The following is a 14,484-nucleotide window of genomic DNA, read 5'->3' on the forward strand; positions in this document are numbered from 1 at the left end:
AAGTTCCAGGCCAGCCAGGGCTATACAGTAAGATCCTGTCTCAGAACAAAACAAACAAATAAAAGAAAGAAAGGAAAAAAAGAAGGAGGGAAGGAGGAAGAGAAATCAGCTAATAAACATCTACTAAATATAGTGGAATTTAAAAGCTCATGTCCCAATGCATACTTATGTTTTGAGGTTACAGCTAAGATAAATCAGACTACATACCAATTATGACTACCAAATATAGAGTGTGACTTGAAAATGTAAGTTATATCAAAAGCATTCTTATCCTTTCAAAGAGGAGTATTCTAAAAATTACACTTGTTCCAACTATTATGCTATTTAAAATAATTGCTTTTTTATTGCTAACATAAAGATTAACATGAGGGGATCTTTAAAGTTCCTGTATGTTGTAGATTCCATAACCATGTTTTGGTCTAAAATGTATCCAGTCATTAGGCAAAACTCACAGTCCACATTTCAAAATTAACCCCAACTAGAACCATGTCTTCATTTATTGAGAATAGCTGCCTGAAGTCACTTAACATCAAACCAGTAAACAAGAAAACCGAGACAGGTTGTCTCCTACTATACAACTCTAAGGCAAGCTACATGGGGTGGCGCGCACCTTCCGTCCCAGCACTCAGGAGGCAGAGGCAGGCAGATCTCTGAGTCTGAGGTCAGACTGGTCTACAAAGTGAGTTCCAGGATACCTAGGGCTATAGAGAGAAACCCTCTCTTGAAAAATAAAAAGAACAAAAACTATGAAGCAGTATTGTGCATGATGGTGCTTGCCTTTACTACCAGCATTTAGGAGGCAGTGGCAGGCATATCTCTATGAGTTTAAGGTGTGCCTGGTGTATGTAGCAAGTTTCAGGCCAGCCAAGGCTACATAGTAAGTCTCTGACTAAAAGTAAAAACAATGAACACAAAAAAGCCTTTTAAAGAATAGCATAAAATGCAAATATTCATCTACTGATAAATAGATAAAGGAAATATGGTCAATCAAGGATGAACATTGAGAACACTATGCTACATGAAATAAGCCAGCTGTAAAATATTCAATTTATATGAAATGTATAGAACAGGCACATTTATAGAAACAAAGTATATTAGTGGTTGTCAAGGGCAAGGGATTGATGTGGAAAGGTCATATGTCTATCTGTTGCTTTCATTGGTTAATTAATAAATAAACTGCTTGGCCTGATAGGTCAGAACATAGGTGGGTGGAGTAGACAGAACAGAATGCTGGGAAGAAGGGAAGTGAGGTCAGATGCGATGGAGCCAGCCACCAGGTCAGACATGCTGAATCTTTCCCAGTAAGACACCACCTCGTGGTGCTACACAGATTATTAGAAATGGGTTAAGCAAGATATGAGAGTTAGCCAAGAAGAGGCTTGATATAATGGGCCAGGCAGTGTTTAAATGAATACAGTTTGTGTTTTGTTATTTCCGGGGCTAAGCTAGCTGTGCAGGAGCTAGGCAGGATGAAAAGCAGGCCTGCCTGCAGCTCCTTCTACAAGGGATGTTCATGTTGGACGGGGGATAAAGCATAGGTAGTAGAGTGCTTGCCTAGCATGTATGAAGTCCTGAGTTTTATGCCCAGGGCCACATAAAACAGGATGTGGTGATATACCCACTATAACCCCAGCACTCAGAAAGTGAAAAACACAAAGATCAGGAGGTCAACTTTGTCCTCAGTTCCATAGGGAGTTTGAGGCCAGTCTTGGCTACATGAGACCTTGCCTCAAAAGACAAAAGCATTTATGTGTCATGCACTTTTATGTATTTTGGTAATCTCAAGAGCATGCAGCTCTTGCCACCATTTTGGAGAATTTGGATACATTTTATGAACTCAGAAAACATCAGAGATTATCTATCTGACTTGGGCAAAAAGCATCAGGAAGCAAAGAGTGTCATTCTCTATAGGTTAATTCTTTTTTCTTCTATTTTAACTCCACTTAATGCTTAAGAACAAGTTAATAAAATTTTGATAGATAAGTGATCAAATTTATAATAAATGGAATCAACACAAGGATTTGTATCAAGTTTTTGCAACTGAGAATATATATAATACCCACCTGTGTAATGAAGATGCAGTGGGTGTCCTACATACAGCATATCAATTTGAGGTGGGTGTTTTACTTTTATTAATCGAGTGTGAGTTTCCAAAGATGGTACTATACAGAAGCTTGAACTTGAGCTAGTTTTGCAATCTTTATTGCTTCTACAAACTTGAGTAGCTTCAACTGCTTTCCGGGCAGGTAGACATGTATGCTAAAAATACAATATTAATCAATATTAGAAATTATTTATTAACAAGAAAAATCTAGGTTGCATTCCTTCATGTTTTTCTTGTCACCCAGCAGGTTAGAAATTGCTTTCAAATAAAAGGAATGCTATCATTGTACAACTACTATAAATTAAATTTCAATATTCCATTTTTGCTATATGGATATCATACCAATATAGATTTTTAGATTCTCAGATAAAATGTCATATCTGAAACACAGAGGTCTTAATTAAATGACACAAAGTAAATAGAATAAAAAGAGAAAGCTTTATAACTTTTGTTTTAGCTTTATCTATTCATTTTAGTAATTATATCAGACAAGTAGAACTGCCTTTGGAACAACTTACCAAACGCTTATTAAAGTTATTTCTGTAGGAAAAACACACATCTGTGAGGCTGTGATTGTTACAGCATTCAGTAGAACCATCTAGTCGTTTGTATGCTAAAAAGAAACACAGTCCTTATTAGAATCTATTTACATAGAAGTATATTTGTTTAACATACTGCTTTTTAAAGACATAAAAGACTCAGGAGGCAGAGGCAGGCAGACTTCTGTGAGTTCAAGGCCAGCCCGCTTGGAAAAGGGACTGTGGGGAGTAAGGGACTGTAACAAATGTTTCAACCTTAAAGAATCAGATTGGTCACTAAAAAATTTCTTAATATTAGTGAACAAGAGAATACCAGACATCTGGACATCTACCAATATCAAATAAAAGCACCAAGCATTACCTATAAAATACTTTAAAGGGAGGGAAGGAAGGAGAGCTGGAGGCAGAGACACCAGCAGACAGAAAAAAGGGAGGAGAGGGAGAGGAAAGAATCCTGAATCAAGCCTCTAAATTTGAAAAAGACCAGACTGTAAAATTTGAGAAAACAAGTGACTCAGTTTCAATAAACACATGACCTTTCAAAAACAAGGAGTTTTGTGATAAACTGAAGAAACTTAGAAGGCATAATAACACTAGAATGTTAAAAAAGAAAAACCCAGGGCTGGAGAGATGGCTCAGTGGTTAAGAGCATTGCCTGCTCTTCCAAAGGTCCTGAGTTCAATTCCCAGCAACCACATGGTGGCTCACAACCATCTGTAAAGAGGTCTGACGCCCTCTTCTGGCCTTCAGGCATACAGACAGAATATTGTATACATAATAAATAAATAAATAAATATTAAAAAAAAAGAAAGAAAAACCCAAGTATTAAAAAATAGGGAAGGGGCTGATAAAATAGCTTAGTGAGAAAAAGTGTTTGTCACTCAACTATGTAAGCCTGATGACCCGAGTTCCATCTCTAGAACCCACAGAAAGGTAGAAGGGGAGAAACAACTTCATAAAGTTGTTCTCTGACTTCCATACAATTGTAACCCCCCCCCCAAACATGCACACAATAAATCTAGAAATAAAGAAAAATTTTAATACTAAAAGGCTCATGAGGGCAGACGACGCAGGCCACAGGCGGCTGGGACTGGCGCAGCCGCAGACGATTTAGGCCGCAGGGACCTGCGCGGCGCAGACGCAGGAGGCAGGGACCGGCGCAACACCGAGAGCAGATCGCCCCACTACAATTAAATCAAAGAGGTAGGCCTTTGGTTGGCGAGGTCCCTGGCGAACGGGGAGCCTGGTCCTGTTCCTGAAGACCCTTCTGAGGGGTGAGAGGGATCTTGGCCCCCAGCAGGAGCCAGGAAACAGAGCGAGGGCATTTTGTAAGAGGAGCCCCTGGCCAGCAGAGAAACCTGATCCGGTTTTTTTTTAAAATATTTATTTATTTATTTATTTATTTATTTATTTATTTATTTATTATGTATATAATATTCTGTCTACATGTACGCCTGCAGGCCAGAAGAGGGCACCAGACCTCATACAGATGGTTGTGAGCCACCATGTGGTTGCTGGGAATTGAACTCAGGACCTTTGGAAGAGCAGGCAATGCTCTTAACCACTGAGCCATCTCTCCAGCCCCTGATCCGGTTTTAAAAGACCAATTAGACAGCATTGATAGGAGGAGATGGGCAGGCGCCAAGGCAAAAATTCACCCAATAATCTGAAAAACAACATGAAAACACCAGAACCCAATGATCTTACAACAGAAGGACTTGAACACCCTAACATAGAAGAAGTGGAAAAAATTGACTTTATGAAAGCAATAGAGTCCCTTAAACAACATGTAAAAAACGCCCTTATAGAAATGGATGAGAAGTATAACAAAAAGTTTGAAGAAATGAGTAAATACGTACATGATACCCTGGGAAACCAAGAAAAAATGATCAAACAGGTAATGGAAACAGTTCAAGAATTGAAAACTGAAATGGAAGCAAGGAAGAAAACACAAACTAAGGACCAGCTGGATATGGAAAATCTAGGTCAACGAGCAGAGCCTACAGAAACAAACATAATCAATAGAATACAAGAGATAGAAGAAAGAACCTCAGATTCTGAGGACACCATAGAGAAAATAAACGCACTGATCAAAGAAAACAGCAAAGCCAACAAATTCTCATCACAAAACATTCAGGAAATATGGGACACAATAAAAAGACCAAACCTAAGAATAATAGGAATAGAAGGAGGAGAAGAGTCACAGCTCAAAGGCCCAGAAAATATTTTTAACAAAATTATGGAAGAAAATTTTCCCAACATAAAGAAAGATATTCCTTTGAATATTCAAGAAGCATACAGAACACCAAACAGACTGGAAAAAGAAAAACATCCCCTTGCCATATAATAATCAAAACACAAATATACAGATTAAAGAAAGAATATTAAGAGCTGCAAAGGAAAAAAGGCCAAGTAACTTATAAAGGTAAACTGATCAGACTTACACCTGACTTCTCTATGGAAACCATGAAAGCCAGAAGGTCCTAGATAGAGGTACTGCAGAAACTAAGAGACCATGGATGCAAACCCAAACTACTATACCCAGCCAAGCTATTGTTCACTATCAATAGAGAAAACAAGACATTCCAGGATAAGAACAAATTTAAACAATACGTAGCCACAAATCCAGCCCTACAGAAAGTAATAGAAAGAAAATTGCAACCCAAGGAATCCAACATTGCCAACACTGCCTACAATAACTCAGGCATCTAGCGACCCTTCACTAGCACAACTCAAAGAAGGGAGACACACAAACTCTACTACCAAAAACAATAAGAATAACTGGAGTAAACAACCACTGGTCATTAATATCACTTAATATTAATGGTCTCAATTCACCTATAAAAAAGCACAGATTAAGAGACTGGATATGAAAACAGGATCCAACATTCTGCTATTTGCAAGAAACACATCTCAACCACAAAGACAGGCATCTACTCAGAGTAAAGGGTTGGGAAAAGGTCTTTCAAGCAAATGGTCCTAAGAAAAAAGCAGGTGTGGCCATATTAATTTCTAACAAAACTGACTTCAAACTAAAATCAATCAGAAGAGATCGAGATGGACGCTTTATACTCATAACAGGAACAATTCATCAGGATGACGTTTCAATCCTGAATATCTATGCCCCTAATATAAAAGCACCCACTTATGTAAAAGAAATATTACTAAAACTCAAGGCAGACATCAAACCACACACACTAGTAGTAGGAGATTTCAATACACCTCTCTTTCCAATGGACAGGTCAATCAGACAGAAACCTAATAGAGAATTAAGAGAATTATTGGAGGTAATGAAGCAAATGGACGTAACAGACATCTATAGAACACTCTACCCAAATAGGAAAGAATATACCTTCTTCTCTGCAGCTCATGGAACCTTCTCGAAAATTGACCACATACTCGGAAACAAAGGAAACCTCCACAGATACAAAAAAATATCAGTGTCCACCTGTGTCTTATCAGATCACCACGGATTAAAGTTAGAAGGCAACAACAATGCTACCCCCAGAAAGCCGACAAACTCATGGAAACTGAACAGTCAACTACTGAACCACACCTGGGTCAAGGAAGAAATCAAGAAAGAAATTAAAGTCTTCCTTGAATTTAATGAAAAGAAAGGGACAACATACTCAAACCTATGGGACACTATGAAAGCAGTGCTAAGAGGAAAGCTCATAGCACTAAGTGCCCACTTAAAGAAAACGGAGAAAGCATACGTTGGGGACTTAACATCACACCTGAAAGCTCTAGAAAAAAAAAGAAGCAGACACGCCTAGGAGGAGTAGGAGACTGGAAATAATCAAACTGAGGGCAGAAATCAACAAAAGAGAAACGCAGAAAACAGTCCAAAGAATCAATGAAACAAAAAGCTGGTTCTTGGAGAAAATCAACAAGATCGACAAACCCCTATCCAAACTAATCAAACGGCAGAGAGAGAACACGCAAATAAATAAGATCAGAAATGAAAAGGGGGGACATAACCACAGACACAGAGGAAATTCAGAGAATCATTAGATCTTACTACAAAATTAAAATAATAATAATAAAAAAACAAAAACAAAATAATAATATCTTGTACAGCTTGAAAGAATTTGTAGATAACTACACTTGCTGTTAAAGGTCATAATAAGGAGCCTGAAATCAGAAACAGTAGTGATTGTATTATTTCTCCTCAGTATAGAACAATAAAAATATAATCACTCAGAAAAAAAATATAAAAGGCTCATGAATATATGAAAAATTAAATCTGGAAAGAATTTGGGAGGTGACCTTTTCTGAGTTAACTAAGTTTAGTAGGTTCCCGGAAGAAACTTGCTTCTACCTTCCCACCTGTTGCACAGGCCAACAAAACCTACTTCCCAGCTCTTTTTGGAAGTCAAGACAACTTCCCTGGACTTCTGCTATACAAAACACACTGAAAAACACTACCCCAGATAGGTTTGGACATGTTAGCACCCACACATGACTTCTATAACTGCTTTTGTTTAGTTATATTTTAGTAAGAAAAAAAGGGATTCTTTTCTTTTCTTTGAGATCCACCTGCCTCTGCCTCCTGAGTGCTGGCACTCACCACCACATCCAGCTGATTTTACACATTTTTACGATTACTTTTTTTCTGTGGTACTAGAGATAGAACTCAGGTCATTGCACACGTTATACAAATCTTCTATTGGGGCTAGAGAGATGGCACAGAGGTTAAGAGCATTGCCTGCTCTTCCAGAGGTCCTGAGTTTAATTCCCAGCAACCACATGGTGGCTCACAACCATCTGTAATGGGATCTGGTGCCCTCTTCTGGCCTGCAGGCATACATGCAGGCAGAACACTGTATACATAATAAATAGCTACCTTTAATCCCAGCAGAGGCAGGTGGATCTCTGTGAGTTGGAGGCCAGCCTGTTCTACAAGAGCTAGTTCCAGGACAGGCTACAGAGAAACCCTGTCTCAAAAAACAAAAACAAAAAGAAAAAAAACCAAAAAACCAAAAAAACAAAAACAAATCTTCTATCACTTGTTCCAGCCCAAACAATAGTGTTTTGAGTTCTAGAAATCAAATATAATATTATAAAAGAAATTATAGGTTCAATAGTATATAATACAAGAAACAAATACCCAATATACCAAGAAGAATATCTATTAGCTTGAGCCTATTTATTTTAATAGCTTGCTTTAAAACAATTGGAAAAAAATAAATCAATAGATATGGTCTCAGGGTTAGTAATGGAAGGGACTGGTACTTGAAACATTATGTTATATTGAGAGAATGCACACACCTCTAACTGGGAAGCTTAATTGTTGTAATGTTGATGCACTTATACAGTAACCAATTTGGGGCTCATATGCAATGGTATCTAAACATTCATTCCAATCTTGCACGTTAGTGACAGGGCAATCCTGAAGATGAGTGACAAGGTCTCCCACAAAAAGGCCTCTGGGTCCAATGGCTGGTGAATCCTTGGAAAAGAAGGAAAATCAAATCAGACAATGTATAATAGCAAGCTACAATCAATCAAAACTAGCCATGGTAATAGACACTGCACTAATTAAAAATAGAATACTTTTTAACATTTTTATTAGTTCTTTGAGAATTTCATACAATGTATTTTGAGCCTATTCACTGCTCCCCCAACTCCCTCTAACAACCCTCTCCACTCTCCCATTCCTTTCCATTCAGCTCAGAGCTTTCCTCAAATTAGAATCATTTTGAATAATGGCATAAAACAATCCATCTCTAAATCCAAAATTTATAGTCAAACAATTTTAATTGCATTCACCAGTTCACCAATATTATAAAGTTTTTACAACTTAAAACCCCTATTTATTGATGATTAAGATTAAAATACTTTAATCCCAGCACTCAGGGAGGCAGAGGCAAACGGATCTTTGTGAGTTCGAGGCCAGCCTTGTGGTCTACAGAGTGAGTTCCAGGATAGCCAGAGATACACAGGGAAACTGTGTCTTGAAAAATTAAAAAAAAATAACAAAGAAGTAAGGTACACAATATAGGCTTAGTGTGTACCAGGACCTAAGTTTGATTACCAGCAGCACAAAAAGGTGAAAATCAAAAAGAGTGAGCAGCTGGAGAGATGGCTCAGTGGTTAAGAGTACTGGCTGCTCTTCCAGAGGATCCAGTTTCCATTGCCAGCACCCACAGAGTGGCTCATGACAGTCATTAAACCCAGGTTCCAGGGGATCCAATGCACTCTTCTGGCCTCCATGGGTAGTGGGTATCCAAGCAGTACACAGACACACTGGCAAAGCACCTACCCATGCACATAAAATGAAATTTAAATGTTAAAAAAACAAACTTTTTAATGTAAAAAAAAATAAAAAAGCCAATACACAACGAATCACTCTCCAATGTATGGCCCCACATCCAGAAGGCTAGAGAAGGACAGGTTAGCAAATTAAAGTGGGGGGAAGGAGACATGAAGTTGTGGGGGATGACAGAGATGTGGGGGTAGATGTGAGAAGAGGTAAGGGGAGGAGTGAATATGACCCAAATACATTATATGAACTTGTCAGAGAATACTATTTTTAAATTAAAAAGAGGCAAAACAGAATAAATGTGTACTTAATAAAGAAATTATGTAATTCTAAAAATAAATAAATAAGCTGGGTGTGGCGGTACACTGGGGAAACAGAGTCTGAGGCTGCCAGGGCTACACAGTCAGACTCTGTCTCAAATTCAAGAAATTTTAAAAAAGAAAAAGAAATCTGTGCACACCTTCTGGGGATAAACAACAACAAAACCTATAATGAACAGAACAGAAGCCGGGGAGGCAGCTGTTGGTAAGTGCTTGCTGTGCAAACGTGAAGGCCTGAGTCTGGAGCCCCAGCAACCCCCACCCCCCTCCCACACACAAAGATATAGTGGCTTAAATCTGGCTTGCCCGCCAGCTAGCATAGTTAAATGGGTAAGCTCCAGGCTCAGTGAGAAACCCTGTCTTAAAAATTAAGAAGGAGAGCTAGAGAGATGGCTTAGTGGTGGAAGCACTGGCTATTCTTCCAGGAAACCCAGGGTTTGACTCCCAGCACCCACAAAGTGGCTCACAATTACTTGTAATTCTAGTTCCAGGGCATCCAAAACTCTTTCTGCCTTCCATGGGACCCAGGCGTGTGTGTGTGTGTGTATGTGTGTATATGTGTGTGTATGTATACATATACACAATCATATGTGTGTGTATTGTGTAGGCAAAACTCCCAGACATATAAAATAATAAAATTTAAAAGATAAGTGTAGGGGGTAACGGTGTGGTGGTGTATAGCCTTAATCCCAACTCTGAGGAGGCAGAGGCAGGAGGATCTCTATGAATTCAAGGCCAGCCCACTCTACACAGTGAGTTTTAGGACATCTAGGGCTATATAGTGAGATCCTGTTTCAATAAATAAATACATATTAGGGGGAGAGCATTAAGGAAAACACCTGATGTCAACCTTTGGCCTCCATATGCATCAACACACACACATGCGCATACTCACTTGAACACAGATTATAAACATATACTAAGTACCAGCTAATTAAAATTCAAGAGAGATGGCTCAGCAGTTAAGCTGTTCTTCCAAAGGACCTGAGTTCGGTTCCCAGTACCCATGTAAGGTAGCTCTCAAGGAGCTCTAACTCCAGCTCCAGGGAATCCAAGACACTCTTCTAGACTTTGTAGGTACTGTTGCTCTTTCAGAGGACCTGAGTTCAGTTCCCAGCATCTACATCAGGTAGCTTACAGCCACCTCTAACTCCAGAAGCAGGGGACCAAACACCATCTTCTAAAAGGCCTTTACTGGCACTCACGTATGTGTAGCATATATAAACATAAGTAAAATTTTTATAAATTCAAGAGAAACTCTTATATCCTTAGTGAACAAAACCACAGGATAAGTCTTTATAGAATCACATCCCCAAATATACAGACAAAGGCAATTTTCCTCATGAAAAGATAAAGTCTTGACAGCATCATAGTAGCTACTAAAACACAGAATTAGCAGTTAACTTAAAACTCCTACAAAATGAGAAGGGGAGGGGAGAAAAGGAGGGGAGAGGAGCAAAATATATAGCTCAGTAAAAACAATTTAAAATACTCCTACAAAATGTTTTGCCTGGGTAATCTAGGTTTAATTATTCTTCTTAGTAGTATTGGAAAGCAGAAATATAAAAATAATAAAGATAAAGCATTTTTATCAATAAACCACATACAAAATCTTGATATTACCTCTTTAGCTCAGAACGAAAAACAATTTTCATGACATTAAAAAAAATCCAATTTATTTCCCAACACTATGTTAGCATTTGACGGGATTTTAAGAATTACAACAGAGCATCTGGTGAGAGGACACCCTAGGCGATCCATTATTTACCTCTGCAACTTCAGTGATAAGTACCCCAACTCCAGTGTAGTAAAATGGTAAGAGAATTACTGGGAGTAGAAGAAGAGCTAAAATACCAAGGAGAGCAAGGACAAAATTATGCCATATACCTGAAAAGACAGAGAATAAAAGTAATAAGTTCAACAGTAGCAAGAATAACAGTTTGCTGGAATTTGTAACACATGGCATTGTAATAAGATTATAAACAGAACAGGGTTGCGAGGCAGAGGGTTTGCTAATGCTGTTAAGCAGATAGATACTTACTAAGTCTGCCTTCATTTCAGATACTAAAATCTGAAGTGTACATGCTATAATTCTGAAGGCTGTATGAGATTATGGTTTAATAAAAATACAACAAAAACCTTCTAACTATGCCGTCTTTATAGAATAAATATACACACCCTTAATTTAAACATGTCCATGTTCTTTGATAACCCCAAACATATACAACTGAAAGTCAGGGTGAAATTAGAAAGCAAAATTCTTAGGACTAGGGAAACGGTTCAGTAGGTAAAACACATGCTGTGCAAACATAGGAATCTGAACCGAGATCCCTAGAATCAGCATAAGGGCGGAGCACAGATGTACCTATCTGTAATTGCAGCAGCTGGAGTGAAGACAGCAGATCCTGGGGGCTCACTGGCCATGAGCTCTAGGTTCTGTGAGAAATACTGTCTCCCCAAATTTTGGGGGATGGGGGGAAGGTGTGGACATCATTCTTGGCCTCCACAAATGCATGCTTGGGTCAGTGTACCTGCATATACATTGCATATACCATACACACATACATGTGCCCGCATGCTCATACACACACACAAATTTTAAAGATTTTTTTTAAAACGTATCAATTTAAAAATTTTAAATTAGGGGCTGGAGAGATGGCTTAGAGGTTAAGAACATTGCCTGCTCTTCCAAAGGTCCTGAGTTCAATTCCCAGCAACCACATGGTGGCTCACAGCCATCTGTAATGAGGTCTGGTGCCCTCTTCTGGCCTGCAGGCATACACGCAGACAGAATATTGTATACATAATAAATAAATAAATATTTTTTTAAAAAATTAAATTATATTATTTTAGTTGTTATTTTAGTGCATGTGCTTGCTCATGTGTGCTACACTATACCTTCACATGGGAGTCAAAGTACAATTTGTTGATGGTTTTGCCTTCTAACATGTGAGGCCTGGTGACTGAACTCACGTCATGAGACTTGGCAGCAAATGCCAAATTGTCTCAACACCTCAGTATAAAATTATTTATTAAATATGGTTAGCAAATATGGAAAAATACCAAATTATAGCAGTATCATTGATTTTATGTCTTAGATTTGGTACAAAAGAAAATATTATAAACTCATCATTGAAAATATTTTAATTAGTGGGGCAATGGTGGCGCACACCTTTAATCCCAGCACTTGGGAGGCAGAGGCAGGTAGATCTCTGAGTTCAAGGCCAGCCTGGTTTACAGACAATTCCAGGACAGCCAGGACTGTTACAATGAGAATCCCTGTCTCAACCCCCCATGTCTTTAAATTATTGTATGTGTGTGAACTTGTGGAAGCCAGATATATAAGATCCCCTGAAGCTGAAGCTATAAGCGGTTGCAAGCTGCTGGGAACTGAACTCAGGTCATCTAGAAGCGAATGTGATTTTAAGGGCTCGGCCATTTCACCATATAAACCTACCTATTAAAGATCACGATGTTTTAACAGCATCGTGATAAACAGCATGTTTTTTTACTGTTTGTATATCCAAGGATGCATGTGCAAGAGCTGTGAAGAGCTGGGCCTAGGAAGGCAGGCTTAGGGGGCGGGGCCTAGGAAGGCGGGCTTTAGGGGGCGGGGCCAGGAAGGCGGGCTCTCGGAAGGCTGGCTGGCTTTAGGGGACCGGGCCTAAGAAGGCGGGCTCTGGGAAGGCGGGCTTTAGGGGGCGGGGCCTAAGAAGGCGGGCTCTGGGAAGGCGGGCTTTAGGGGGCGGGGCCTAGGAAGGCGCCGGCAGCTGAGACAGAGTACCCAAGTATTGTTCCACAGGGCTTCAGTTAAGATCCGCCTAAAGCTAAAATAGGCCTCAAAGGATAGGGGTTGGGGAGGGGGACCATAATGCTTTATTAGACAAAAAAAAAAAAAATTCAAACAAAAGAGGAGAGAAAAGGACAAATTAAACCACGAAACTAAAGATCTCCCTGCAGGAAAACAACCGAGACCAAAACAAGAGTCCAGACTCTGAAATACGAAAGTCCGACTAAGCATGCATGCTTCATGGCTATCTCCCTCATACAATCCAGAGGAATTTTTTTTTCCGAGACAGGGTTTCTCTGTGTAACAACCCTGGCTGTCCTGGAACTCACTGTGTAGACCAGGCTGGCATCGAACTCAAGAGATTAGCCTGCCTGTGCTTCCCTAGTGCTGGGATTAACAGGTGTGTCCCACCACCACCCAGTCCGGCTTTCCTGAGGAATATTTTTATCAACTATTTCGTAAATACAGTTTTTTAGTAGCTCTAGAAACATATAAAAAGGGGGGAATTCCACCTCATCCTATTTTAAGTGTAAATTACTTTTTAATGCGAGGAATTCTAATTTTTTGTATAAACAGAATAATATGTAACAGTTCACGGGGGGGGGGGGGGGGGGAGGGGGGGCGCGGCTCATGAGTGAGACCAACCTGGGCTACATAGGGTAACAAACCCTGGACCAATAAACTGTAGCAACAACAACACCCCAAACAAATAGAAACCCCAATCAGTCAGTCAGCTCTGTTATAATAAGTCTTTCCCACTTTTAATAATATACTCATGCTTTTTTATAGTACTTTCAAAGCTTCATCAAAAACAAAAACAAATAAAAAGGGGCCATGCTATTACTAAATTGGTAAGGGTTCTTGCTGCCACGCCTGATGACCTGAGTTCCATTCCCAGGTCCCACATAGCAGATTCCTTTAAGTTGTCTTCTGATCTTCAAATGTAGGTCACAGCAAGCACATGGCCACACCCACCTCTTTCCTAACCTCATCAAACAAACAGAATATTAAAAAATAAAGATAAATCCATCTAAACCTGGAGGGTTATGCCTATTATCTCAGCCTTTGGGAAGCTAAGGCAGAACTGCTGTAAGTTACAGGCCAGCGAGGACTACATTGTGAAAATTCAAGGCAGCCTGGACTACAGAGCAAGATCTTGTCTAAAAAACAAACAGAGCTGGGCAGTGGTGGTGCACGCCTTTCATCCCAGCACTTGGGAGGCAGAGGCAGGCAGATCTCTGTGAGTTCGAGACCAGCCTGGTCTACAAGAGCTAGTGCCAGGACAGGCTCCAAAACCAGAGAAACCCTGTCTCAAAAAACTTAAAAAACAACAACAACAACAACAATCAAATCCCCTCTTTATTCCTCTTTATTTCATGCACTAGCATTTTCTCTGAACAAACTAATTCATAATACTGCCCTGTCGCTAGTAAATGAAACAGGCATGGACAAGTGAACAAATGTGG

The 14,484-nt window shown here is 39.4% G+C and overlaps 1 protein-coding gene across 2 annotated transcripts in view; it reads right to left on the minus strand.

The window, feature by feature from the left end:
• The window catches only part of Mbtps2 (membrane bound transcription factor peptidase, site 2), a 48,640-nt gene that overhangs the window by 6,232 nt on the left and 27,924 nt on the right, over window positions 1–14,484 (minus strand). For both annotated transcript variants that reach the window (XM_075956786.1, XM_075956787.1), the window contains exons 6-9: window positions 10,997–11,115; window positions 7,915–8,095; window positions 2,623–2,717; window positions 2,064–2,259 (exon numbers count right to left, since the gene is read on the minus strand). In XM_075956786.1, the coding sequence (XP_075812901.1) occupies window positions 2,064–2,259; window positions 2,623–2,717; window positions 7,915–8,095; window positions 10,997–11,115 (591 nt within the window). The remainder of the gene's footprint in view (window positions 1–2,063; window positions 2,260–2,622; window positions 2,718–7,914; window positions 8,096–10,996; window positions 11,116–14,484) is intronic.

Source organism: Microtus pennsylvanicus, chromosome X, assembly GCF_037038515.1.
Source record: "Microtus pennsylvanicus isolate mMicPen1 chromosome X, mMicPen1.hap1, whole genome shotgun sequence".
Lineage (NCBI taxonomy): Eukaryota > Metazoa > Chordata > Mammalia > Rodentia > Cricetidae > Microtus > Microtus pennsylvanicus.